Source organism: Chiloscyllium plagiosum, unplaced genomic scaffold (genome assembly GCF_037043375.1).
Source record: "Chiloscyllium plagiosum isolate Xiang-an unplaced genomic scaffold, Cpla_swu_hap1 HiC_scaffold_7, whole genome shotgun sequence".
Taxonomy (NCBI): Eukaryota; Metazoa; Chordata; class Chondrichthyes; order Orectolobiformes; family Hemiscylliidae; genus Chiloscyllium; species Chiloscyllium plagiosum.
The window spans coordinates 98,285,850-98,309,291 of record NW_028270145.1 but is presented as its reverse complement, the minus strand read 5'-3'; the positions used below and the strand labels follow the sequence as shown (position 1 = coordinate 98,309,291).

The 23,442-nt window shown below is 43.2% G+C and overlaps 1 protein-coding gene across 2 annotated transcripts in view; it reads left to right on the top strand.

The window, feature by feature from the left end:
• The first annotated feature begins 6,744 nt into the window (after positions 1 to 6,744).
• Positions 6,745 to 23,442, top strand: part of epb41l5 (erythrocyte membrane protein band 4.1 like 5) — a 168,144-nt gene continuing 151,446 nt past the window's right edge. The window contains exon 1 of one of the 2 annotated variants that reach the window (XM_043694224.2): positions 6,745 to 7,116. In XM_043694224.2, coding sequence (XP_043550159.1) covers positions 6,937 to 7,116 — 180 coding nt within the window. In that variant the 5' untranslated portion in view covers positions 6,745 to 6,936. The remainder of the gene's footprint in view (positions 7,117 to 23,442) is intronic. The other variant, XM_043694226.2, reaches the window with a different exon arrangement.

The following is a 23,442-nucleotide window of genomic DNA, read 5'->3' as shown; positions in this document are numbered from 1 at the left end:
GTTTCAGCATTGCTTTGCATGAGGCCTACTGAAGATGTTACCTAGTAAGGTAATGAAACGTCTGGAAGTCAACCTTGCAGCTCAGCGAGCAAACCTACATCCAAAACCTTAGCCTGAGCTACAAATCTTCTCAAAACTCACTAATGTCACAAGAGTCTGCTGTAGTGAACAAACAACAATAAGCATAACTTTATAGTCAATAAGCTTTACTATAAAGAGTTTGAAAATTAAAACGATCTACAATAGCTAATCAATTATATTTTAATATCCAGAATTAACATGAGGTAAATATGGGAAACAAACAAGTGGTGGTCAAACATCCCACAGAATTCATCAAGAAACAAATGCAGTCAGTGTATGTTAAACATCATATATGTAGATGTACCTGCTAGAGAAGGAGCAAACATTGACCTGCTTTTGGGAAATAAGGCATGGCAAGTGATTGAGGTGTTCATAGGGAAATACTTTGGGACCAGTAATCATAATTCCATTAGTTTTAAAATATGATTTATGAAAAGGTAGGCCTTATATAAAAGGTAAAGTTTTAAATTAGAGTAAGGCCAATTTTGATGAAATGAAATAGGAACTTGCAAAAATTGATTGGAGTAGACTGTTTACAAGTAAAGAGACAACTGGCAAGTGGAAGGCTTTCAAAAGTGCGATAACAAGAATTCAGAGGCATAATGTTCCTGTTAGAGTGAATATTAAGGCTTGGAGGAGTAGGGAACAATGGATGAGTAGAGCTATTGAGACTCTGGTCAAGCATAAGAAGGAGGCATATGTCAGGTCTAGACAACTGCGATCAAGCAAATCTCTTGAAGAGTAGAAGGGGAGTAGGGGCATTCCTAAGAGTGAAATCAGAGGGCAATAGGGGATATGAGAGATAAGGTTAAGGATCATCCAAAGACATTCTACAGGTACGTTAAGAGCAAAAGAGCAACTAGGGAGAGAATAGGGCCCCTTACAAATCAATGAGATTATCTAGGCATGGAACCACAGAAGATGGGAGAGATACTAAACAAATATTTTATGTCAGTATTTATTGTAAAGGAAGGCAAGAATGTGAGGGAACTCAGGGAAATAAATAATGTCTTGAAACAAGTCCACATTACAGAAGAGGAAGTGCTAGAAGTCTTAAAAATATAAAGATGGATTAATCCCTATAACATGATCAGGTTAATCCTGGGATATTATGGGAAGCTTGGGAAGAAATTGCGGGGCGTCTAGCAGAGATATTTGTATCATCAACAGCCACAGGTGAGGTGTTGGAAGTTTGGAGGTTAGCGAATGTGGTGCCATTATTCAAGAAAGGCTACAAAGAGGACCAGAACTATAGACCGGTCAGTTTGACATCAGTGTTGGGTACGTTGTTGGAGGGGATTCTGAGAAACAAGATCTACATGTACTTGGAGAGGCAAGGACTGATTAGGGATAGTTGGTATGGCTTTGTGTGACTGAAATTGTGTCTTACAAACCCTATTGAGTTTTTGAGAATGTGATCAAGAAGATTGATGAGGGCAGAGCAATAGACATTGTCTACATGCACTTTACTAAAGCCTTTGACAAGGTTCCTCATGGCAGACTGGTTACCAAGGTTAGATCACATGGCATTCAGGGAGAGCTTGCCAATTGGATGCAAAATTGGCTTGATCATAGGAGACAGAGGGTAGTGGAGAGTTGTTTTTTATCCTGGAGGCCTGTGACCAGCAGTTTTCTGCTAGGATTGATGCTGGGTCTACCTTTGTTTGTCATTTATATAAACAATTTAAATGAACATTTAGGAAGCATAGCTAGTAAATTTGCAGATGACACAAAAAAATTGGTGACATAGTGGACAGTGAAGAAGATTATCTAAGATTACGAAGGAATATTGATCAATTCGGCATACAGGCCAAAGAGTAGCAGATGGAGTTTTTACTTGGATACGTGTAAGGTATTACATTTTCGGAAGATGAACAAGGGCAGGACTTACACAGTTAATGTGTAGGGCCCTGGTTAGTGTTGTTGAACAGAGAAATGTAGGGACTCAGGTAGCTAGTTCTTTTAAAGATGTGTCATAGATAGACAGGTTGTTAAAGAAGGCGTTTGGCATGCTTGTCTTCATTACAGACCATTGACCCTAGGACGTCATGTTGAGGTTATACAGGACATTAGTAATTCTGTGTACAGTTCTGGTCACTCTGCTATTGAACAATATTATTAAACCAGAGAAGGTGCAGAATGGATGTTATTGGGACTAGAGAGTTTGAGTTATAGGGAGAGGCTGAATAGGTGGGGACATTTTTCACTGAAGCCAACGTGGTTGAGGGGTGACCTTACAGAGGCTTATAAAAACATGAGGTGTGCGGATATGGAGAAAACAAGGGTCTTTTCCCTGTTCAAAACTAGATGGCCATGAACTAAAAGGATTTTTAAAAAATTCTTGTCCCTTTCTGTTTATGAATTATTAAATAGTTAAAGATGGGGGAAAAGCTGCTTAATTGACAGGCAAGGAAACCAAAATGGTTTCTCTTTATCAGGCTTTAATCAGCATAGTGTGCCAGGAAGATGGACTCACTGAACAATTTACAACTCTGATGGCTTGTGAATGATTTGTTAAGTTGTGACTTGTAAAGTCAAAACAAAAGACCTGCATTCGTATAGCATTATTAATCATGCCTTCATGCTGATACATCAAGGGAGCATCTCTCCCACCTACAGGTGAGCTTGATGTCCACTAACTATTAAGAATTGTGAAAAACTCTTACTGGGTTGCTGTTTCTGGCTACTCACATTCACTTGCATTGACATTTTTCTTGCTCAATTTTTTATACATTTATTCTAGGACCATGGGTATCACTGGTTAGGCTTTCACACATCCCTAATTGCCCAGGAGAGGTGGTGGCGAACTGCCTTCTTGAACTGCTATAGTTCTTTGGGGGCATACCCATAGTACTGCTCGGAAGGAAGTTCCTCTGACCAAGTTGGAAACCATCTCCAGAGCTTCTGAAACAAACTAGGAGTAATTTCCACATGTATCTGACAAGCAGTGAAGACTCAATTAGCCACACCAGCTATTCACACAACATAAAACAAGGAACTGCAGATGCTAGAAATCTGAAACCAAAACAGAAAGTGTTGGAGAAGCACAGCAGGACTGACCAAGCATCGCCAGACTCAAACTGTAACTCTGTTCCTCTCTCGATTGCTGCTGTCAGACTAGTGGATTTTCTCCAACTCTTCCTATTTGGTTTCAGATCACTCAGTGACAACATGTTGAGGAACTGTAGCCCTGCTCTGATCAGTTTACCAGGTCAGTCACTAATGACTAATTTGCTGCCAGTGTCCCATCATCAGAGCTGTCACATTATCGCAGGGTTTTCCCCAAAGAGACCAGTATTAACACAAGAACATTAGGCAAGGTGTGTTACAGTCTAGTTTATGCAGGAAGTTCAGACAACATTCCGAGAACTCCTGAATGGCATGGCAAGCGGGATAAATCATCAAACTTAATGCTTGCCCTCAGCAGCTTTGGGAGGAATTAGCTCTTGTGGTGAGTCAATTTAAAATATTATTTTAGTTCTGCTCATAGCTTGGGTTGCACACCTTATTTTAGATTTTATTAACAGGGACATAGATTACAAGAGCAAGGAGGTGATGCACACTAGTTAGACCTCAGGTGAAGTATTGTGTAAGGTTCTGAGTGACATACTTTAGAAAGGATGTGAATGCATTGGAGAGAGTGCAGAAGTGTTTTTATGAGAATCATTCCAGCGATCAGACACTTCAGTTATGAGGATAGATTGAAGAAGCCAGTACAATTTTCCTTGGAAAGGAGAGGTTAAGAGGAGACTTGACTGATGTTGTCAAAATAATGACGGGTTTGGACAGATGAGGTAAATGGAAGCTGTATCAAGCACAGTGAATACTAGAGGAACTCAGCAGGTCTGGCAGCATCTGTGAAGAGAGAAACAGAACTAACATTTCAAGTCCAGTATGACTCTTCTTTAGAAGTGGAAACTGTTCCTGCTCATAACAGGATTAAGTATCAGATGGCACAGATTCAAAGTGTTTTACAAAAGAAGCAAATGTTAGATGAAATAAAAATGTCTTCACACAGTGAATAGTTAGTGTCTGGAGTGCACTGCCTGGAAACAAGTGGAGGTATGTTCAATTGCTGCATATAAAAGGGCATTAGATGTTCATTTGAATAGAAATACTGTGCAGGAATACAGGGCTTCGCTCCAATGAACTTGGCAACATTTTTCCTGCAGTTCCCTGCTGCTCATCTCATTGATTATGCATTTGTGCTCCACAGCAGTATGCACTTCAAAATTTCATCAAGGCTCCTTAACCTTTCCAAAACCACGACCACTTCCATCTACAAGGATAATGGTAGCAGGTAAATGGGAACACCACCGTCTGCAAGTTCCCCTCCAAGCCATTCAGACTTAGAAATATATCTAGGAGACAGTGAGGTCTGCAGATGCTGGAGATCAGAGTTGAGAGTGTGTTGCTGGAAAAGCACAGCATGTCAGGCAGCATCTGAGGAGCAGAGAATCGACGTTTCGGGCCGGAGCCCTTCATCAGGAATTCTGATGAAGGGCTCCAGCCTGAAACGTTGATTTTCCTGCTCCTTGGATGCTGCCTGACCTGCTGTGCTTTTCCAGCAACGCACTCTCAACTTAGAAATATATCCTTCAGTGTTGCTGGGTCAAAATTCTGGAACTTGCTCCCTGATGGCATTGTGAGTGCACCAACAACAAATAGATTGCAGCAATTCAAGAAGTTGGATCGTAGCCACTTTCCCAAGGGATGGGCAATAAATGCTGGCCCAGTCAGTGATGCACGTATCAATTAATATTTTTTCAAAATTTACAGCCTGCTTCTAAAACAATGGCATTGTGGTAATGTCACTGAACAAGTAATCCAGAGGCTTGAACTAATGCTCTGGGCCGTTGAGGTTGGTGGATTTGAAATGCAATCAGGCTGGAATATAAAACTAATTTCAGAAAACAATGGCCAGGAAACTATAATTGATTTTCATCAAAAAAGCCTCTATTTCGTTCACACACACTCCTTCAGGAAGAAAATTTTCCATCTTTACCAAGCCTGGTCAACACTCAATTCAAAGACAGTTAGGGGATAGACAACAAATACTGGCCTTCTGAATGACAGGCATTTCCCATGAGAGTGATGATAACACATTTTGAAGTCTGATCAATTTCCTCAGTGGGGCCACTTCTCCCAGTGAGGCTGTGCACTGGGCACTGTTGCAGGCTTGATGCTTGGACCCTCTGTCTCAAGCATCTCTGAAATGACAATCAGGAGGTTGTATCATATAAATGGCACCACTATGCACTTTTAAAATCAAGGGGAATCGGTGGTGTCCTAGGAATATTGTTAACCTAGTTATCCAGAACCCCAGGCTAATGTTCTGGGACATCAGTTTGAATCCCACCACAGCAGCTGGCGAAATTTGAATTCAATATAATCGGGAATAAAAATTATTGTATCCCTACAGTGTGGAAGCAGGCCTTTCAGCCATCAAGTCCATACCAATCCTCTGAAGAGCATCACGCCCAGACCCACCTCCCTACCCTATCACTCGGCATTTTGCATGACTATTCCACCTAACCCACACATCCCTGGACTGTGGGAGGAAACTGGAGCACCTGGAGGAAACCCATGCAGACACAGGGCGAATGTGCAAACGTCAAACGCAGTCACCTGAGGGTGGAATCAAACGCTGATGCTGAGATAGCAGTACTAACCACTGTGCTGCTCTGGCGAACATATATGTATTGTCGCATATTGTAAAAACCCTTCTGGTTCACTGGTGCCATTGTTACTTGGTCTGGCCTATTCCAGACCCACAGTAATGTGGTTGACAATTAGGGATGGGCAATAAATAGCAGTGACACCCATATCCCATAAATAAATAGTGATCGTGGGGGGTTAGGGTATTGCATACAGTTCCCTGCTCACCATTATCCCCACCTCTGCCTACTTATTGCACTCTCAGCTCCCTTCCCCTTCATCTCTCCAGCACCCCCCCCCCCCCAGCTCACAAGCTTCATTCCTGATGAAGGGATCTAGCCCAAAACGTCGATTCTCCTGCTCCTCGGATGCTGCCTGACCTGCTGTGCTTTTCCAGCACCACTCTCATCTAGACTCTGATCTCCAGCATCTGCAGACCTCACTTTTACCATGCTAAATTACCCATTAGTTGCATTAGTCAGGGATAAATATCGGGTAGAGCAATGGGTCTGGGTGGGCTTCGGAGGGTCGGTGTGGACTTGCTGGGCCGAAGGGCCTGTTTCCATACTGTGGGGATTCTCATCTAAATCTAATCTCGCAAAACATTTTCCGCATTCAGATGTCTGCTGCAGCCCCCTCAGTGTGAGTGCGGTAGTGAAGAGACGAGAATCCCACAGCTCACACACACACAGACAGCGATATAAACGCGGCGATGTTCAGGTGAAAATCCGTCCCACACAAAGCGGGCGGGCAAATCCACAGATGGTGAAACAGGAATGGACCCAGACAGATAAACAAACAGAGAGAGAGGCAGGGTTAGCTTTTTTTTGTTTTGAATGAGTAAAACCACGACATTGTTAAACTAAGACAGATTCAATGGCCATTTTAGAGAAGGCTGCGAGGGAATGGACAGGGATTAGGAGCTGAGTGGAAGACATTCCCACCCTCCCACTCCCAAAATTAAATTGAGAGGAGGCTGACGCCATTTCCTGGGACGGACTGACGCATGCTCTTTTATTAGAGTTGGAAGGATTTGGATGATTTGGGAGGAGGAGGGGGTGGGGGTGGTGTTCCATGTGTGTGCAGCGCCGAGCGGAGCTGCCTCTGGGTTACATTGTGTTTCGGAGTTGCTACTTCCTGAGACGAGAATCGGCGACATTGTATCCCCCTGGCGCCCGCAGGGAGTGAGCTGGGAAGATGCTGGGATTCCTGAGGAGGACTCTAGGGCGCCGCACGGTGCGTCGGCACACAGACCGGGAGAAGCAGAGGGAGGCGCAGCGATCGGGAATCCACATCCCCGCGGCCGGAGACTCCAAATCCATCATCACCTGCAGAGTGTCCCTCCTGGACGGCAGCGATGTCAGCGTCGATCTACCGGTACATCTGATCGCTTTATACCTCCACCGCCTGAGATCTGGCCCCAGTTACTCCACTCCCATAGTTAGCCCATTCACAAACAGCTGGGATGGGTTTTATAAACACAAATGGATGGGGGGGGTGGTAAAAAAAAAGCTCAGCAGGTCCTGGCAGCCTCTGTTGGAGAGAAATCAGAGTTAACGTTCCGGATCCAGTGACCCTTCATTTCGTCCCCATGTTCGCACTCGCGGAATTTAATCCTGGGGATGAGGGCAGGGGAAAGGGGAACCCATCCCATTGAACTGTCCTCAGTATTGCAAGCGTGAACATGCAAATACTTGCATGGGATGGTGTAAAGACTCCGGATTTTGCGAGATGTTTTTGTATGGGTGCATGTCCCCCCCCCCCCACCCCTAGTAATTTTCTGAGGATTACTCATGAATCTGGACAATCCTTGTGTTTCTCCCCCACCCGGCTGTTTTGTTTCCCAGTTCCGCGGTAAACTGGAATCGACTGTGGGATTGGCCAAGTCGTTTCTGGCGTGTGTTGTTCTCGGTGGCAAATGGTTGCACATTTCAGCGGGACCCGGTCTCCAGAGGCTAGGCTGCACACCACCCCCTACCCCCCGGTATCTTTACCCTGGGGTATGCAACCCTCCCAAGGGGCCCGGGAATCATGCGACCCCCAACCCAACCCTCAGCCATTATCGAATGAACCTCCCATCTCGGTGCTCATTCACCGTATCAATTACAAATGATATCATGGAGGAAAGGAAACAAAATATAGGAGCGGAATTAGGCCAGTCGCCCCTTCGATTCTGTTCCGCCATTCGATCATGCCTGATCCGTTTCTCAAATCCATTCTCCTGCCTTCTCCCCGGAACCTAATCAAGAACCTATCTTTCTTTGTCTTAAAAACACTCAAAATCACAGCTGTCTGTGGCTATGAGTTCCACACATTCACGGTTTGGAGGTGCCAGTATTGGACTGGGGTGCACAAAGTTATAAATCACACAACACCAGGTTACAGTCCAACAGGTTTATTTGGAAGCACTGGCTTTTGGAGTGCTGCTCCTTCACCAGGTGGTTGTGCCACCTCTGGCTGAAGAAATTCCTCCTCATCTCTGGTCCAAAGAGTTATTCCTTAACCCTGAGGCTGTGCCCTCGGGTCCTAGTCTCTCCTATGAGTGGGAACATCATCTCTATGTCCACTGTATTCAGTATTCTCTAAGTTTCAATGAGATTCCACTCTTGTCCTTCTGAACTCTGAATACAGACCCAAAGTCATCAACTGCACCTCATTCCCATCATGAACCCACTGTGGACCCCCTCCAATGTCAGCACGTCCTCCCTTAGGCAGGGCCCAAAACTGCTCTCAATATTGCAAATGCGGTTTGACCAGAGCCTTATACAGCCTCATCTCTGCTTTTGTATTTTCGCTCTTTTGAAATGACTGCTAACATTGCATTTACCTTCCTACTAAACTTGCATGTTAACATGAAGGGAATCCTGAACTAGGACTCATGAGTCCCTTTGTACTTGTGATTCCCGAAGCCTTTCCCCATTTGGAAAATAGTCACCTTCTGTACCCTTCGTATTAAAATCCATTACCTCACACTTTACCACACTGTACTCCACCTGGCACTTTGCCCACTCTCCTAGCCTTGTCCAAGTCCTTCTGCAGTTCTCCACTTCCTCAACGCTCCCTTTCCCCTCCATCTATCCTTGTATCATCTGCAAATATAACAACAGTGCCCTCAGTTTCTTCGTCCATTGATGTGTAACGTGAATAGTTATGGTCCCAACACTGACCCTGGTGGAACTCCATCAGTCACCGGCGGCCATCCTGAAAAAGACCCCTTTATCCCCACACTCTGCCTTCTGCCAGTCAGCCAATCCTCTATTCATGCCAGTATCTTACCCCGAACACCATGGACTCTTATTTAACAACCTCCGATGTGGTACTTTGTCTTCTGGAGATCCAAATCGATCATGTCCATTGGCTCTCCTTTGTCTAATTTGCTTGCTATTTCCTCAAAGAATTTGAATAGATTTGTCAGGCATGACCCTCCTTGATGAAGCTGTGCTGACTCCACTCTATTTTACAATGCATTTCCACGTACTCTGCAATCTTATTCTTAATTGACTCTAAAATCTTACTAATGTCCGAGGTCAGACTAACTGGCCTGTAGTTACCTTTCTCTGCCTCCTTCAACAGATGTTTCATTAGCAATTTTCCAGTCCATTCACACCCTCCCTGACTCCAGTGATTCCTGACAGATCGTGACCAATGCCTTGCAGTCTCTTCGAGTACCTCCTCAGGACCGTGGAGACTAACCTGGTCCAGATGATTTATTCACCGTCAGAACTTTCAACTTTCTCCTTAATGATGGCCACTACACTCACCTCTTCCCCCTGACTCCTTTGAAGTTCTGCAATGTTGTTGGTGTCTTCCACCATGAAGACTGATGCAAAGTACCTGTTTACTTTTCCCCCATCATATCTTTGATACCAATTCTTCTCCAGCCACAGTTTTCAGTGTCCATTCTTGCCCCTCTCTTACCTTTTTATATATTTAAAAAAACAATTCTTGCAGTCTTCTGTTATTTTACCAGCTAGGTTAACCTCATATTTATTGCTTTCTTTCATTATCCTCAGTTGGTTTTTAAAGGCTTCCGACTAATCTTTACCACATTGTATGCAATCTGTTTGTGAAACTTGCCTTCCTAAAATAAGAGGGAGGGATGTGATGGCCTAGTGGGTTTATCACTAGAAACTCTGCTAATTTGCTAGGGATCTAGTTTTGAATCCTGCCATGGCATGTGGTGGAATTAGAATTCAATAAACAACAACATCTGGAATTAAGAATCTACTGTGAAATATTGCCAACTGTTAGAAAAACCATCTGGTTCACTGATGTCCTTCAGGGAGGGAAATGTGGCTTACATATGACTCCTGACCCATTGCAAGATGGTTGACTGTCAGCTGGCCTGGCAGGCCACTCAGTTCTAACAAGCGCTACAAAGTCTTAACAAAAAAATGAAACCGAGTGGACCACCCAACACTGACCTCAGCACCGGAAAAAGCAACAGCAGAATAAGCACTGTCAATCCTGCAAAGTCGTCCTTCCTGACATGTGGTTAGTGAGGTGGTGCCAAAATGGGGAGAGCTGTCCCACAAACTGGTCATACTCACGGAATCATACTGTACAATGTGCAGTATGCTACCATCACCATTCCTGAATATTTCTTGTCCCACAGGCAGGATAAACCCAGCAGAGGTGGTGGCACAGTGGTATACAGTCAGGAGGGAGTTGCACTAGGAGCCCTCAACATTGACTCCAGACCCCAGGAAGAATCATGGCTTCAAGTTAAACTTGGACAAGGAAACCACTTGCTGATTACCACGTACCATTCTTCCTCAGCTAATGAATCAGTCCTCCTCCATGTTGTTCAACACTTTGAGCTTGCACTGAGGGTGGCAAGGGCATAAGACGTACTCTGGGTGGGGGATCTCAGTGTCCACCATCAAGAATTGCTTGGTAGCAGCACTACTGATGGACCTTGTTGGTTCCTAAAGGATATATCTTTAGGTGTGCAGCAGATGGTGAGGGAACCAACAAGAGGGAGAACCATACTTGACCTCATCCTTATTAACCTGCCAGCTGCAGATGCATCTGTCCTTGTTTAGCAAGTCTTGTTCTGGGTTTTTCCAGAAATATACTTTATTTGTAAATTTATGAAAGTATAAATTCCAGTTCGTGTTGGTGTTATGTGAAGGTTTTTTATTCATTCATGGCACCAGCATTTATTGTACATCTCCTAATTTGTCCAGAGGTCAGTTGAGGGTCACCACATTGCTGTGGGTCATGAGTCACATGTAGGACCAGACCAGGTGAGGATGGCAGTTCCCTTCCCTAAAGAACATAGTGAGTCAGATGGATTTTTCCAGCAATGACAATGGTTTCATTGTCATTAGACTCCTAATCCAGATTTTTATTGAATTTGAATTCTACCACCACCCATCATGAGATTTGAGTTCAGGTCCCCAGATTATTATCTGGGTCTCTGGATAAACAGCCTCGCAATAATATCACTGGGCCATCACCTCACCAGAAAAAGAGAGTCTGCTTCTTCCAATCCCCATGTTACTGTCACCATTTGTAATTTGAGACAGATAGTCGCATGATGATAATGTCCAGATAATGCTATGGGGTGTGGTTTCAGATCCTACACTCAGCAATTCATGGAATTGAAATTGATAAATACAGAATTTTAAGTTGCAGTGATTATGTAACTCTTTGTCAATAGTTGTCGCAGTTGATCTGATTCACAAATCTTCTTTCAGCAGCGAAGTCTGTTATCTTTACCTGGTTTGCCCTACGTGTGACTCCAGATACATAACAATATGGCTGATGCTTAAATGCTCTCTGGAATGGCATTGCAAGTCACTGAACTCACGGGCAAGGCAAAAGTCTCTCTTGTGGGAGAGTCTAGGACCCGAGGGCATAACCTCAGAATAAGGGGGGGTCACACATTTACAACAATGATGAATAGGAACTTATTGTCTCAGGTGGTCAATTTGTAGAATTCTCGACTGCTGACGGCTGTAGAGATTGCGTCATTAAGTATATTGAAGACTGAGACAGACATTTTAATCAGTAAGGGAATCGGGGATTATGGAGTTGAGAATTATAAGATTAGCTATGATCGCATTGAATGATAGCAAAAAAGGATTGGCTGAATGGCCTACTTGTGCTCCTACATATTATGTCTTAACAAATGCTAGCCTTGCCAGTGCCACTAATAAAGGTTTTTAAAACGATGATTGACGAAGATCTTGTTGTAGCAGCTAATCAATATTGCATGTCGTGACATTGGGAAGCTATTGGTGAGAATTCTTAGGGATAGGATTTACATGCATTTGGAAAAGCATGGTCTAATTAGGGACAGTCAGCACGGCTTTGTGCGAGGCAAGTCATGTCTTATTAACTTGATTGCATTTATCACCACCTCGAAAAATTCAATGAAGGTAGAGCAGTGGATGTTGTTTACATGGATTTTTGTAAGGTTTTCGACAAGGTCCTTCATGGTCAGCTCATCCAGATACAGGTGATCCATGGTGATTTGGCCCACGTGGATTCAGAACTGGCTTGTCCGTAGAAGTGGTGGAAGGGTGTTTTTCAGGCTGGAGGACCGTGACGAGTGATATTCCAAATGGATCCGTACTGGGACCTCTGCTGTTTGTCATATATATAAATGACTTGAATGAGAATGTAGATGGGTGGGTTGGTAGATTTGCAGATCATACAAAGATGGTGGAGTTGTGGATAGTACAGAAGTTTTGTCAAAGGATGCAGTGGGGTTTAGATTAGTTGCAGATATGGATGGAGAAATGGCAGTGGCATTTAATCTGAGTAAGTATGAGATACTGCATTTTGGGAGATCAAATGTTAAGGCAAAGTATACAGTTAATGGCAGGATTCTGAACAGAGGGATCTTGGGGTTCAAATCCATAGCTCCCTGAAAGTTGCCATGCAAGTAGACAAGGTGGTATCAACTATATTGTTGTGTGCCTGGACTCCGACATATGCCAGAGCAGGTCAGACTTGCAGTTGTCCTTCACCTAAAGACCATAGTGAGCCAGAAGAAGTTTTATGACTGTTAGTAATTGAAGTGGTCATCATGAAAAAAGAGTAGCTTTTACGCCCCTATTTATGAATTGATTTTAACTTCCACTAAGGCTAGGTTTAAGCTGTGCCTCTCTGAATTGCGTGACATAATTTGAAGAAGAGCAACAAGCTATTTGGCCTCCGTTTGCCAATATGTAAAAGAAAATATAGATTAATAAAATATTTAAAGAATATAAAGATTTTCAGCGAGGAAGAGACCATTCAGTATGTTTATACTGCCTCTCAGCTAGAAGAATCCAACATGAATCTACCAGTCCGTGTCTCCGTCTGCCTCTCCATTTTTGTGCATCAAATGCTTGCCTATTAGAGTCATAGAGATGCACAGCACAGAAGCAGACCCTTCAGTCCAACTTGTCCATGCCGACCAGACATCCCAACCCAGTCTAGTTTCTTTTTAAAAATACAGTTGAATCTTCTTCAACCAATTCTGTGCTCTGACAATCTGTACAATTAAATTTCTTATTAGCTCTCACTTTTTGAAATTTGATAATGTCTCTCCCTCTTCAACCTCTCATCAAATAGGAGATTAAGATATCTCAGTATCTCAATTATAGTTCAGCATTCTTGATCCCACCTGAGTGAATCTGTTTTAATGTCTCTATAAAACTACACATGTTAGTTCTGGACTAACCATTACCTGTGCATTCAGTTTCTGTATTGGGCAGTCACTACATGCTAATTAACCTTGCTTCTAAAGTGGTCCTGGGCTTTAAAAGCTTTCGGATGCGTCTGTCATCCTCTGGAAGTGAGAATCCAGTGTGTGGAATCTTTGAACATGGTGAGTCTTTCATATTCTAGCTAACCAGGAAACCTTCCCACTGCTAGTAGGGTTTGTCCATTGACTATGTTATGATGCGTGTGCTGTGGCAATCAAGTCCTGAGCTAGCACTTGAATCTGAAGCTTCTGGCACGGAGACTGCACCACAAAGCCACCTGTTGTTGTCTCGGGATATCCTGAAGCTGCAATAAGGTGTGATAAAAATGAAAGTTCTTTTCAATTTTCCTGATAGCCATTATTCCCATTAGTTCTTCAGGCACATGGTCCCATAATCTCAGCACAAGCTTTGAGGATTTTTCAGTTCAGTGCATATAAACCTATGTTAATGTTTCATAGTCACAGTCACGTCACTGCTGCATTGATCAGTTGATGATGCATGCTCCTCTTTTGGATTGTCTGATAAATTTACCTTGCATTTATCTTTACCATCCATAGGTTAACTGCTTCCTTTTTGATGCCCTCGATACCTGCTTGATTTAAATCTGCATCTGTTTTAATGTGCTTTCTCATTGACTTTCATTCATAAATACATACACTGCAAGTCAGGAAAGCAGCCCTATTAATCCAATATATTGACTCACTGTTATTCTTTGGTAGAGCAATAAATTCACGGTTGATTGTATTTGCTTCCTTCTCACAATAAGATCTTAAATGGACAACAATCAATTTGTGATGTGTTTGTGAAACAAATTTATAATTGGGCCTAAATAGATTGCCTGGTTAATTAATCAGATTACAGGTTTCGCTGATTTGTTGGCGAAACAAAACAGTCTGCCTATCGAACAACCTGTCGCCATCTTAAGCATGCACTGTCTCCATCACTGCATTGTGTATCATCTTCAAAATCCATTGTAGCAACTCCCCAACGCTCCTTTTGAGAACCAGTTCCAAATTGTGACCACTGCCATTTGCAAGCCATCCTGACTTGGAATTGTATTCCTTCACTGTTGTTGGGTCAAAACCCTGGAATACCCTTCTTAACTCCTTGATGTCCAAGCACAGAAAACATGGCTAATTAGCTTTGCTGTAAATATATTTGACATTTTGTGGAGAAGGACATGGAAGATACAGAATGTGGGGAAGTCGATGGTGACGTTTTGAAAAATGTCCATATTACAGAGGAAGTGGTGCTGGATGTCTTAAAATGCTTAAAAGTGGATAAATCCCCAGATCTGATCAGTTGTACCCTAGAACTGTTTGGGAAGAAGTGATTGCTGGGACCTTTGCTGAGATATTTGTATCATCTATAGTCAGAAGGTGAGGTGCTGGAAAACTGGAGGTTAACCAACATAATGCCACTATTTAAGAAAGGTGGTAAGGAAAAGCCAGGGAACTATAGACAGTGAGCCTGACATTGGTGGTGGGCAAGTTGTTGGAGGGAATCCTGAGGGACAGGATTTACATGCATTTGGAAAGGCAAGGACTGATTGGGGATAGTCAGCATGGCTTTGTGTCACAGGTAGTTAGGATAGTGAAGAAGGTGTGAAGGTGTTTGGTATGCTTTCCTTTATTGGTCAGACTATTGAGCACAGGAGTTGGGAGGTCACGTTGTGACTGTACAGGACATTGATTAGGCCACTGTTGGAATACTGTAAGCAATTCTGGTCTCCTTCCTATCAGAAGGATATTGTGAAACTTGAAAGGGTTCAGAAAAGATTTACAAGGATCTTGCCAGGGTTTGAGCTATAGGGTGAGGCTGAATAGGCTGGGGCTGTTTTCCCTAGAGCGTCAGAGACTGAGGGTTGATCTTATAGAGGTTTATAAAATCATGAGGTACATGGATACAATAAATAGACAAGGTCTTTTTTCTGGGTGGGGGAGTCGAGAACTAGAGGGCATATGTTTAGGGTGAGAGGGGAAAGATATATAAAAGAGACCTAAGGGGCAACTTTTTCACGCAGAGGGTGGTGTGTGTGTGAAATGAAAAGGCATCTGGATGGATATATGAATAGGAAGAGTTTAGATGGATGTGGGCCAAGTGCTGGCAAATGGGACTAGATTAGGTTGGGATATCTGGTTGTATGGACGAGTTGGACTGAAGGGTCTGTCTCCGTGCTGTACATCTCTACGCCTCTATGACTCTGTGACATTGTTATTTCTTCTTGTAAGTTGTAGTGCCTTGAATGCAATCCCTCTTGGACCACATAAGATTGTACAGCTCGTTAGCGTTCGTGTCAGCATACTGTAGGTTCAGGTCCGTTAGCACATGACTTAAGGTCACACATTAGTGAAGTTCTGAATGAGTGTAGCATTGTCAACAACATTGGATAACAGGTTAAATTGAGTTCTCATTCTGTTATTTGAGGTAGACTTGGAAGGATTCATGGCAATGTTGGAAAAAGAACTGTTTGTACATATGTTCAGGTTAATGTTTAATCCTCAGATCAACATTATTAAAACTGATTAACTGAAACTTTATCTTGGATGTTTGTCATTTCTGGGACTTTACTGTGGATAAATTTGTTGCTGCACGTGAGGTACTAGAGTGTGTTTGCTGTTTTGGTCTCCCTACCTAAGAGAGGGAAAAGTTACGTAGCAGCAAAGTTTCACAAAACTGAAGGTGACAGGACTGTCGTCTGATGAGATATTGGTTTGACTAATATTCACTAAAGTTTAGAAAGATGAGAGGGAACTGATTGATTGAAGCAAATTGAAATTCTAACAGGGCTGAACAGGCTAGATAGATGTTTCCCTTGAGGAGAAAGTGAGGTCTGCAGATGCTGGCGATCAGAGCTGAAAATGTGTTGCTGGAAAAGCGCAGCAGGTCAGGCATTCCTGAAGAAGGGCTTATGCCCGAAACGTCGATTCTCCTGTTCCCTGGATGTTTCCCTTGGTAAGGGAGTTAGAACCACAGGTTACAGTCTCAGGAGTCGCTGTAGACCATTTCGAACTTAGAAGAGGAAATGTTTCTTCAGCTCAAAATGGTAGTGAACTTGTGGGATTCTTTAACACAGAAGGTTACTGCGGCTAAAGCACTGAATATATTCAACAAACGGATTGTGTTACTTTTTAGATATTAAAGGGGGCTGCGGAGAGAAAACTGGAATATGGTATTGAGGTGGAGGATTAGCCATGATGGTGTGGCAGGGCTGGTTCAAAGGGCTGAATGGCCTACTTCTGTTCTTCTTTCTCTGTACCCTTTATGTCCTGGAGTGACCAGAACTGCAGATGCTATTCTAAGTACATTCTCTCAAATGCTGTATACGTCAGAAGAAATACCTGACTATTTCCACCTTAATATTAATCTCATTTGCTACAGATTGTTGACAGTAAAAGGTCTCCAAGTCTCTTTCATTTGCTTTCCTTTATTATTTTTGACCCTATTGGGGAATTCTTTGCATTTCTCCTCCATGTGAATTTCATGGTCATGTGGTATTATTGTTAGACTATTAATCTGGGCACCTACATACTGTCCTGGGGTTCAAGTCCTGCCATGGCAGTTGGTGAAATTTGAATTCAACAGAATCTATAATTAAGAGCCTAATGATGACCATGTTGTCAATCATCAGGAAAAACCCATCTGGTTCACTCATTCCCTTCAGGAAAGGAATCTGCAATGTTTTCTGTTCTGGCCAGCATATGACTCCCAACTCAATCTGATTGACTCTTAATTGTCCTCTGGGCAATTAGGGATGGGGACATAAATGCAGTGATGCCCATATCTTGTGAATAAATAAAATAAAACCTGCCACCTCTCTTTACTCTGTTCGGCAATATATTCAAATCTGTTCAGTTTAAATGTCTACCACCTTCATTTTAATTTATTAAAATTCTCATTTCAAGTCTGTGTAATCTTCTCGAGCTCTGCGTGGAACCCTGCTGTCCCACTTTGAGAGGCTCCTTTAAAGCCTTTGTGGTTCCCTGCCCCAGTAATCTCCTTATGTGGCTCCGTGTCCAATCTAACTTAAATGATTGTTATTCATTTGTGAGAAATGATGCCCAAACTAAAATTCACATGTGGTTTTTTGTGTGTGTGTGTGTGTGTGTGGAGGGGGTGGGGGGGCGGGCGGGCGGTTTATTCACTGGCAGGCTGGCATCTGTTGTCATCCTGAATAACCCATGAGAAGCCCACTTCTGAAACTGCTGCAGTCCAGGTTGGGTGTTAAACTCGCAGTGCTGTCTATAGCAGCCTAATGTGACTGGGTTGTTTGTCAGGCCATTTCTGACTCTGCCATAGAATCCCTACAGTGTGGAAACAAGCCCGACAAGTCCACACCGACTCTCCAAAGAATATCCCGCCCAGGCCCAGGCCCATTCCCTTACCCCTATTAGTCTCCATTTCCCCAGACACTGTACCTAGGCTACACATCCCTGAACAATATGGGCAATTTAGTATGGCTAATCCACCTAAGCTGCACATCTTTGGACTATGGGATGAAACCAGAGCAGCCGGAGGAAACCCACGCAGACCCGTCACTGTCGATCTGGAGTTATGTCGGCCAGACTGAGTAGAGGTGACTGATTTCCTCCCTTGAGTAGCATTGTGATCACCAGTCTGGATGTTTCATGATCATTTATTTGTTCTAGATTTTATTAATTAGCCAACATGGTGGAATTTGAACTTGGTTTTATTACTGTTGGCCTTTGGCTTGTTAGTCCCAGTAATATTGTCGCAACATTACCATACCCTCCGGTTTCCTTTGCCTGAGATTCTGGGCAGCTGTCACACTTCAAAGCATTTTTATGATTAGACTAGATTCCCTACAGTGTGGAAACAGGCCCTTCGGTCCAACCAGCCCACACCAACCCTCCGAAGAGTAACCCACCTAGACCCAGTTCCCTCCCACTAATGCACCTAACACTACGGACAATTTAGCATGGCCAATTCACCTGACCTGCACATCTTTGGACTGTGGCAGGAAACCGGGGCACCCGGAGGAAACCCACGCAGACACAGGGAAAATGTGCAAACTCCACACAGACAGTCACCTGAGGCAGGAATCGAACCTGGGATCCTGGTGCTGTGAGGCAGCAGTGCTAATCACTGAGCCACCGCGCTGTCCTTTTGGTTCAAATGTGAGGTTTCTTTTTCTCTGCCATTGCACATTGGTAAAAAGTAACATTGCCATAGTCCCAGTCTCCCAAGGGAGGGGTGGAGGTGGGGAGTGTGTGTGTGAGAAAGAGAGCGACACATAGACACACAGGTTGAACTTGAGAGAGTCACCACACCTCGGGAGAGGTTGTGAATGAGAATCCTGAGGGTACCTGCAGCCTGTGTGGGTATTGAGCCCCAGTAACATTGCAGAGCCTGAAATGGCCTGGCAAGCAACCCAACCGCACTAAACTGTTACAGACAGCACTGCGAGTTTAACTAGCCAACACAGACTGCTGCAGGTTCAGACATGGGCTTCTCAAGGGCAGTTAGAGATAGACAACAAATGTCAGCCTGCCCATGAATAAATTCCCCAGAAAAGGGAATTTGTGAAAAAACACAGCAATGGTCCCTTTCTCAAGGTACAGTGCTTTTGGTGTCACTCTGCACTGCAAACCAGCCATCCAACCAGCTGAGCTAACTGACTCCTTGCAGGCTGGTAACAACGCTCCAGCAACAAAAGAAGTCCTGCCTATCAATTGGACACAGAGGTGAATGTTTCCTTATATTATCTTCTGCTGAATCCCAGTGCACTCTTAAATATGTCAAGACTTTTTTTTAATCTACTCTCTTTTGTATGAAATCATTTTCTAAACTCATCCTATGTTTAACACTGCTCTGCCATATAAATGTGAGAGGCTCAAATTTAATGATTTGACCACATTTATATTGCAAAGCATTGCTCCAGTTGTGTAATTTCTTGTAAATGTGAGAGCAGCGATGTGACTAAACCCCTTAGTAACACCATGGCGAATTAATTGTGCAGTCAGATCATCGTATTCGGTTCTGCTAGCGATGTCTGCTTCAGCTTAAACATGAAGGGATTAGTGCTTTTAATTTTGCATCGCATTATGTATTTAACCTGAAATTCCTCCCCACCTGTAGCACCTGAGAACTTGAAGTAGCATTGATATTCACTAGAATATCGAGGAATCTTCTGGCAGGAACAGTTGCTGTTACTTTCTATTGAATGACTTGTTTTAAGTGAGGGATTTTCTTACTGGTTGGCTTCAGTTTTATACTGGCTCGCAATGGTTAGAAATCCTGCCACATCGGAGGATATGCAGAATTGTGCACGTACTACCCATGTCAGATTTGTGCTTCATGTAAAAAAAAATGCAGCAAGTAGTCTTTTTGAGAAGAGAACATCGTGCTTAAATAGCACACCTTGGTACCTGGTGCTAAGTCCTACTTGGCATTGTTTTGTATGGCTGTGCTCTTCCAGCACCACTAATCCAGAATTGTTTTGTATGGAGCAAGTTCCCACAAATACAGCTTTTTATGAAGGATGGGTCTTAAAGGAGGAAAGCAAGGTCGTGGTTTCTGGAGAGTTAATTCCAGAGCTTAGAGTCTAGACTGCTAAGGATACAGCAATCACTGGAGGACTGATTAAAATCTGAACCAGTGTGAACATGGCCAGAATTAAACAGACATGGATATCTTGGAGGCTTGGGGAAGTCATGCAGAGATTTGAAAAAAGATTTGAGAATTTTAGAATCAAGATGTTGCGGATTGGGAACCAATGTCGGTCAGTAAACAGAGGGTCAGAAGTCGGACAATGCTAGGTTATAGTCCATCAGGTTTATTTGAAATGACAAGCTTTTGGAGTGCTGCTCCTTCAGATAAGCCTGATGAGGGAGCAGCACTCCGAAAGCTTGTGAGTTTAAATAAACCTGTTGGATTACAACTGGGGTTGTACTGGTGTCCAACACTGGCACCTCTACATCATAGTAAACAGGGTGGGGAGGGGGGGGACATAGGTGAATGAGACTTGCTGCAATTTAGATATCCACAACAGATTTTTGAGTGACCTCGAATTTATGGAGATTAGAAAATGGGGGACCATCCAGGATTGCAGTGGAATAGTTAGATCCCAAGGTTTCAGCAGTCGAAGTTGGATGATGTTACAAAGGTGGAACTGGCAGCCTTAGAGACGGCACAAATAGGAGATTGATGCAAAATTCAGTATAAAATGTGACGACACTGTTGCCAACTGATTTGGTTTATTGTCTGACAGCTGCCAGGAAGAGGAGTAGATGTAGTAGTTAGGAAACGCAGTGTGGACTGAAAACAATGATCAGTTAGGACAGCAGCCTTTTTGCACTGAGTGTTTAGTTCTGTTGGTTTCCACTCAGAGATTCAAGTTTGTTGGAAGTGCAAAGCTGTATACTTCCATCGGTACATGGTTTGATCGGTATGCTATTCCTGGAAAAGTGTACACTAAACTGTAATTCTTATGGATAGCAGTTGATCCATGCACAATATATATATATATATATTTTCTTAATTTTCATCTTAAAAAAAAAGGTAAAAGGAAACACCAAACACAGCTGTTTACATACAAATGTTTGCAAAATTACATGTCCCCAAAGTCTGTAAATAATCTGCAAAGGCACAAGTCAGCAGTGTGATGGAATATTCTCCAGCTGCCTGGATGAGTGCAGCTTCAACATGTTTTTGATTGACACCACGTGCACCACCTTAAGCACTCACTCCCTGCACCACCAATGCACAATGGCAGCAGACTGTACCGTTTATAAGGTGCACTGCAGGAACCCAGCAAGGCTTCCTCGACACCACCTTCCAAACCCTGACCCCTGACATCAAGAACGAGAAGGACAACAGATACATGAGAACACCACCACTTGCAAGCTCCCCTCCAAGTTACTCAAGAAGGTTCAGCTTCAAGGCACTTCAGTATAAGACTGCTGGAAGTGACCACCCTCCAATGGATGATAACTTAAGGCCCCTTCTCCTATTATGGTGGGTATAAAAATGGCACGGTGGCTCAGTGGTTAACACTACTGTCTCACAGTGCCAGGGACCCAGGTTTGATTCCACTCTAGGGCAACTGGTTGTGCGGAGTTTGCACATTTCCTTGTCTGCATGGGTTTCCTCCCACAGTCCAAATATGTGCAGGATAGATGGATTGGCCATGCTGAATTGCCCTATAGTGTTCAGGGACATGCAGAGTAGGTGGATTAGCCGGGTGGTATGCTGTTCGGAGGATCAGTATGGACTCAATGGGCCGAATGGCTTGCTTCCCGACTGTAGGGAGTTTATTTTTAAAAAATCCCAAGGCAGCATTAGGGCAAAGGTAACTTTCTGTGTTTGGTTAATGTTCCATCTCAACCCAAAACAACTCATTCATCTTGTTTAGAGTTTGATGGATTGTGTTGTGCGCAATTTGTCTGCCACGTTTGTCCACGTAACATATTGAAACGTAATTAATTGACCATGAAGTAATCTTGGGTGCTCGAGAGAGTTGATAAGCCACAATATAACTTCAATGTTTTTTGCTCATTTGTTAATCCATGAAGCATCAGAGCAGCTTATTGAATTGAAAAAGCTGTGATTCGATTATAAGGCTGCTTTTAAAGTAAAAACGTTTCAGGATGTAACCAAGCACTGTCCTGACCAAGTTCGATGCTGTTTCCTTCTGCATTTCTCAATATGTGAAATTCATTTTGTCTTACCCTTACGAATGAGTTGTGTTGCATTGCCAAGTGATTAAATGTTCAGTGTATCCTTAGTGAACATTTGTTCTTCAAAAATCTGAAAATGAAATGGATTTGCCTTCAAAAAAACTCTATTTTTTTTTCTAAAACTCTAGTTATTGCATTCTTAAATGATGTGAGTTGATTTAATTGACGATTTGGGATATTTCAGCTATGGGTCCAATGCATATAATACCCTGCAGATTTATCCAAAGATTTGACAACATGACATTTTGACTGGCATACATTTGTAGTCTCGAATTGCAGGATGCCCCCTCAAAGCCCATGCAGTCAGTGTTTGTGCCATCACCACCCAGTCACACTGCAGGACCAGGCTGGTGGATTTATACTTCACTTATTTCGTGTTGTGGCCTAATGGCCCAGGAAGGGTGATGAAAACCTTTTGAAATGGAAAAGCAACGTTGATTCTCCTGCTCCTCGGATGCTGCCTGACCTGCTGTGCCTTTCCAGTGTTAAGTTCTTTTACTCTTCAGATTCTTACACACTTGATGCAACAGCAACGCACCAACTTCTGTGAACAAGCAAGCAAATTTATTAAGCACAGGACAGTACAAGCTTTCTGGAGGAACCTTTAACACATATCTCGCAGAACTTACTCGGTTGTGGCAAAAGCTCTCCCTGAACAAAGGAAATTGTCTTTCTACAAAACTCTCAACATCACAGTTAGTACTGCCCACGAGACAACCCTCAGCCATCCCCCTCAGAATCATATGCCACTCAAGGTACCAAAACAGTGACAACCCCACCTCCAGAAACCCTGTAATGCAAATCCCTTAATATCAAATTTGTTGCAAATTGCTTTTTGCAACTATCGGGGAGTAGTCAAATTCCAACTCTAACATTCTTATTGATTTCAGGATGAAAATGTAAATCATCGCTGAATGGTAAGGAAATGGCTGTGTAAAGCTCCAACATTCCACACCTAAGACAAAGACAGACCACCCTACCCCCGGGGCATTCAATTTCTTGTAGGTCAGCAGAGCAAATTAACTCTTTAATATCTCATTCCATGATAACCACCTAGATGGGGGATGAGAAAGGCACGACCAATTTGTTCATAAGAATCTTACAGCCAGTACTTAAGTGAGTTATTGACACAGCATACAATGATTATAACTGTAAAAATCACTAGCCCATGTAGTAGGTAGGATTCCCAGGATCCTCCCATGTGGGGAAAAAAAGTTCACCAGTAAAGTTCTTAAATTCACAGTCTTTAGCGACCACTCCCTCCAAGTCGAATAACTGGTTTCCACCCAGCATCTCCTTCA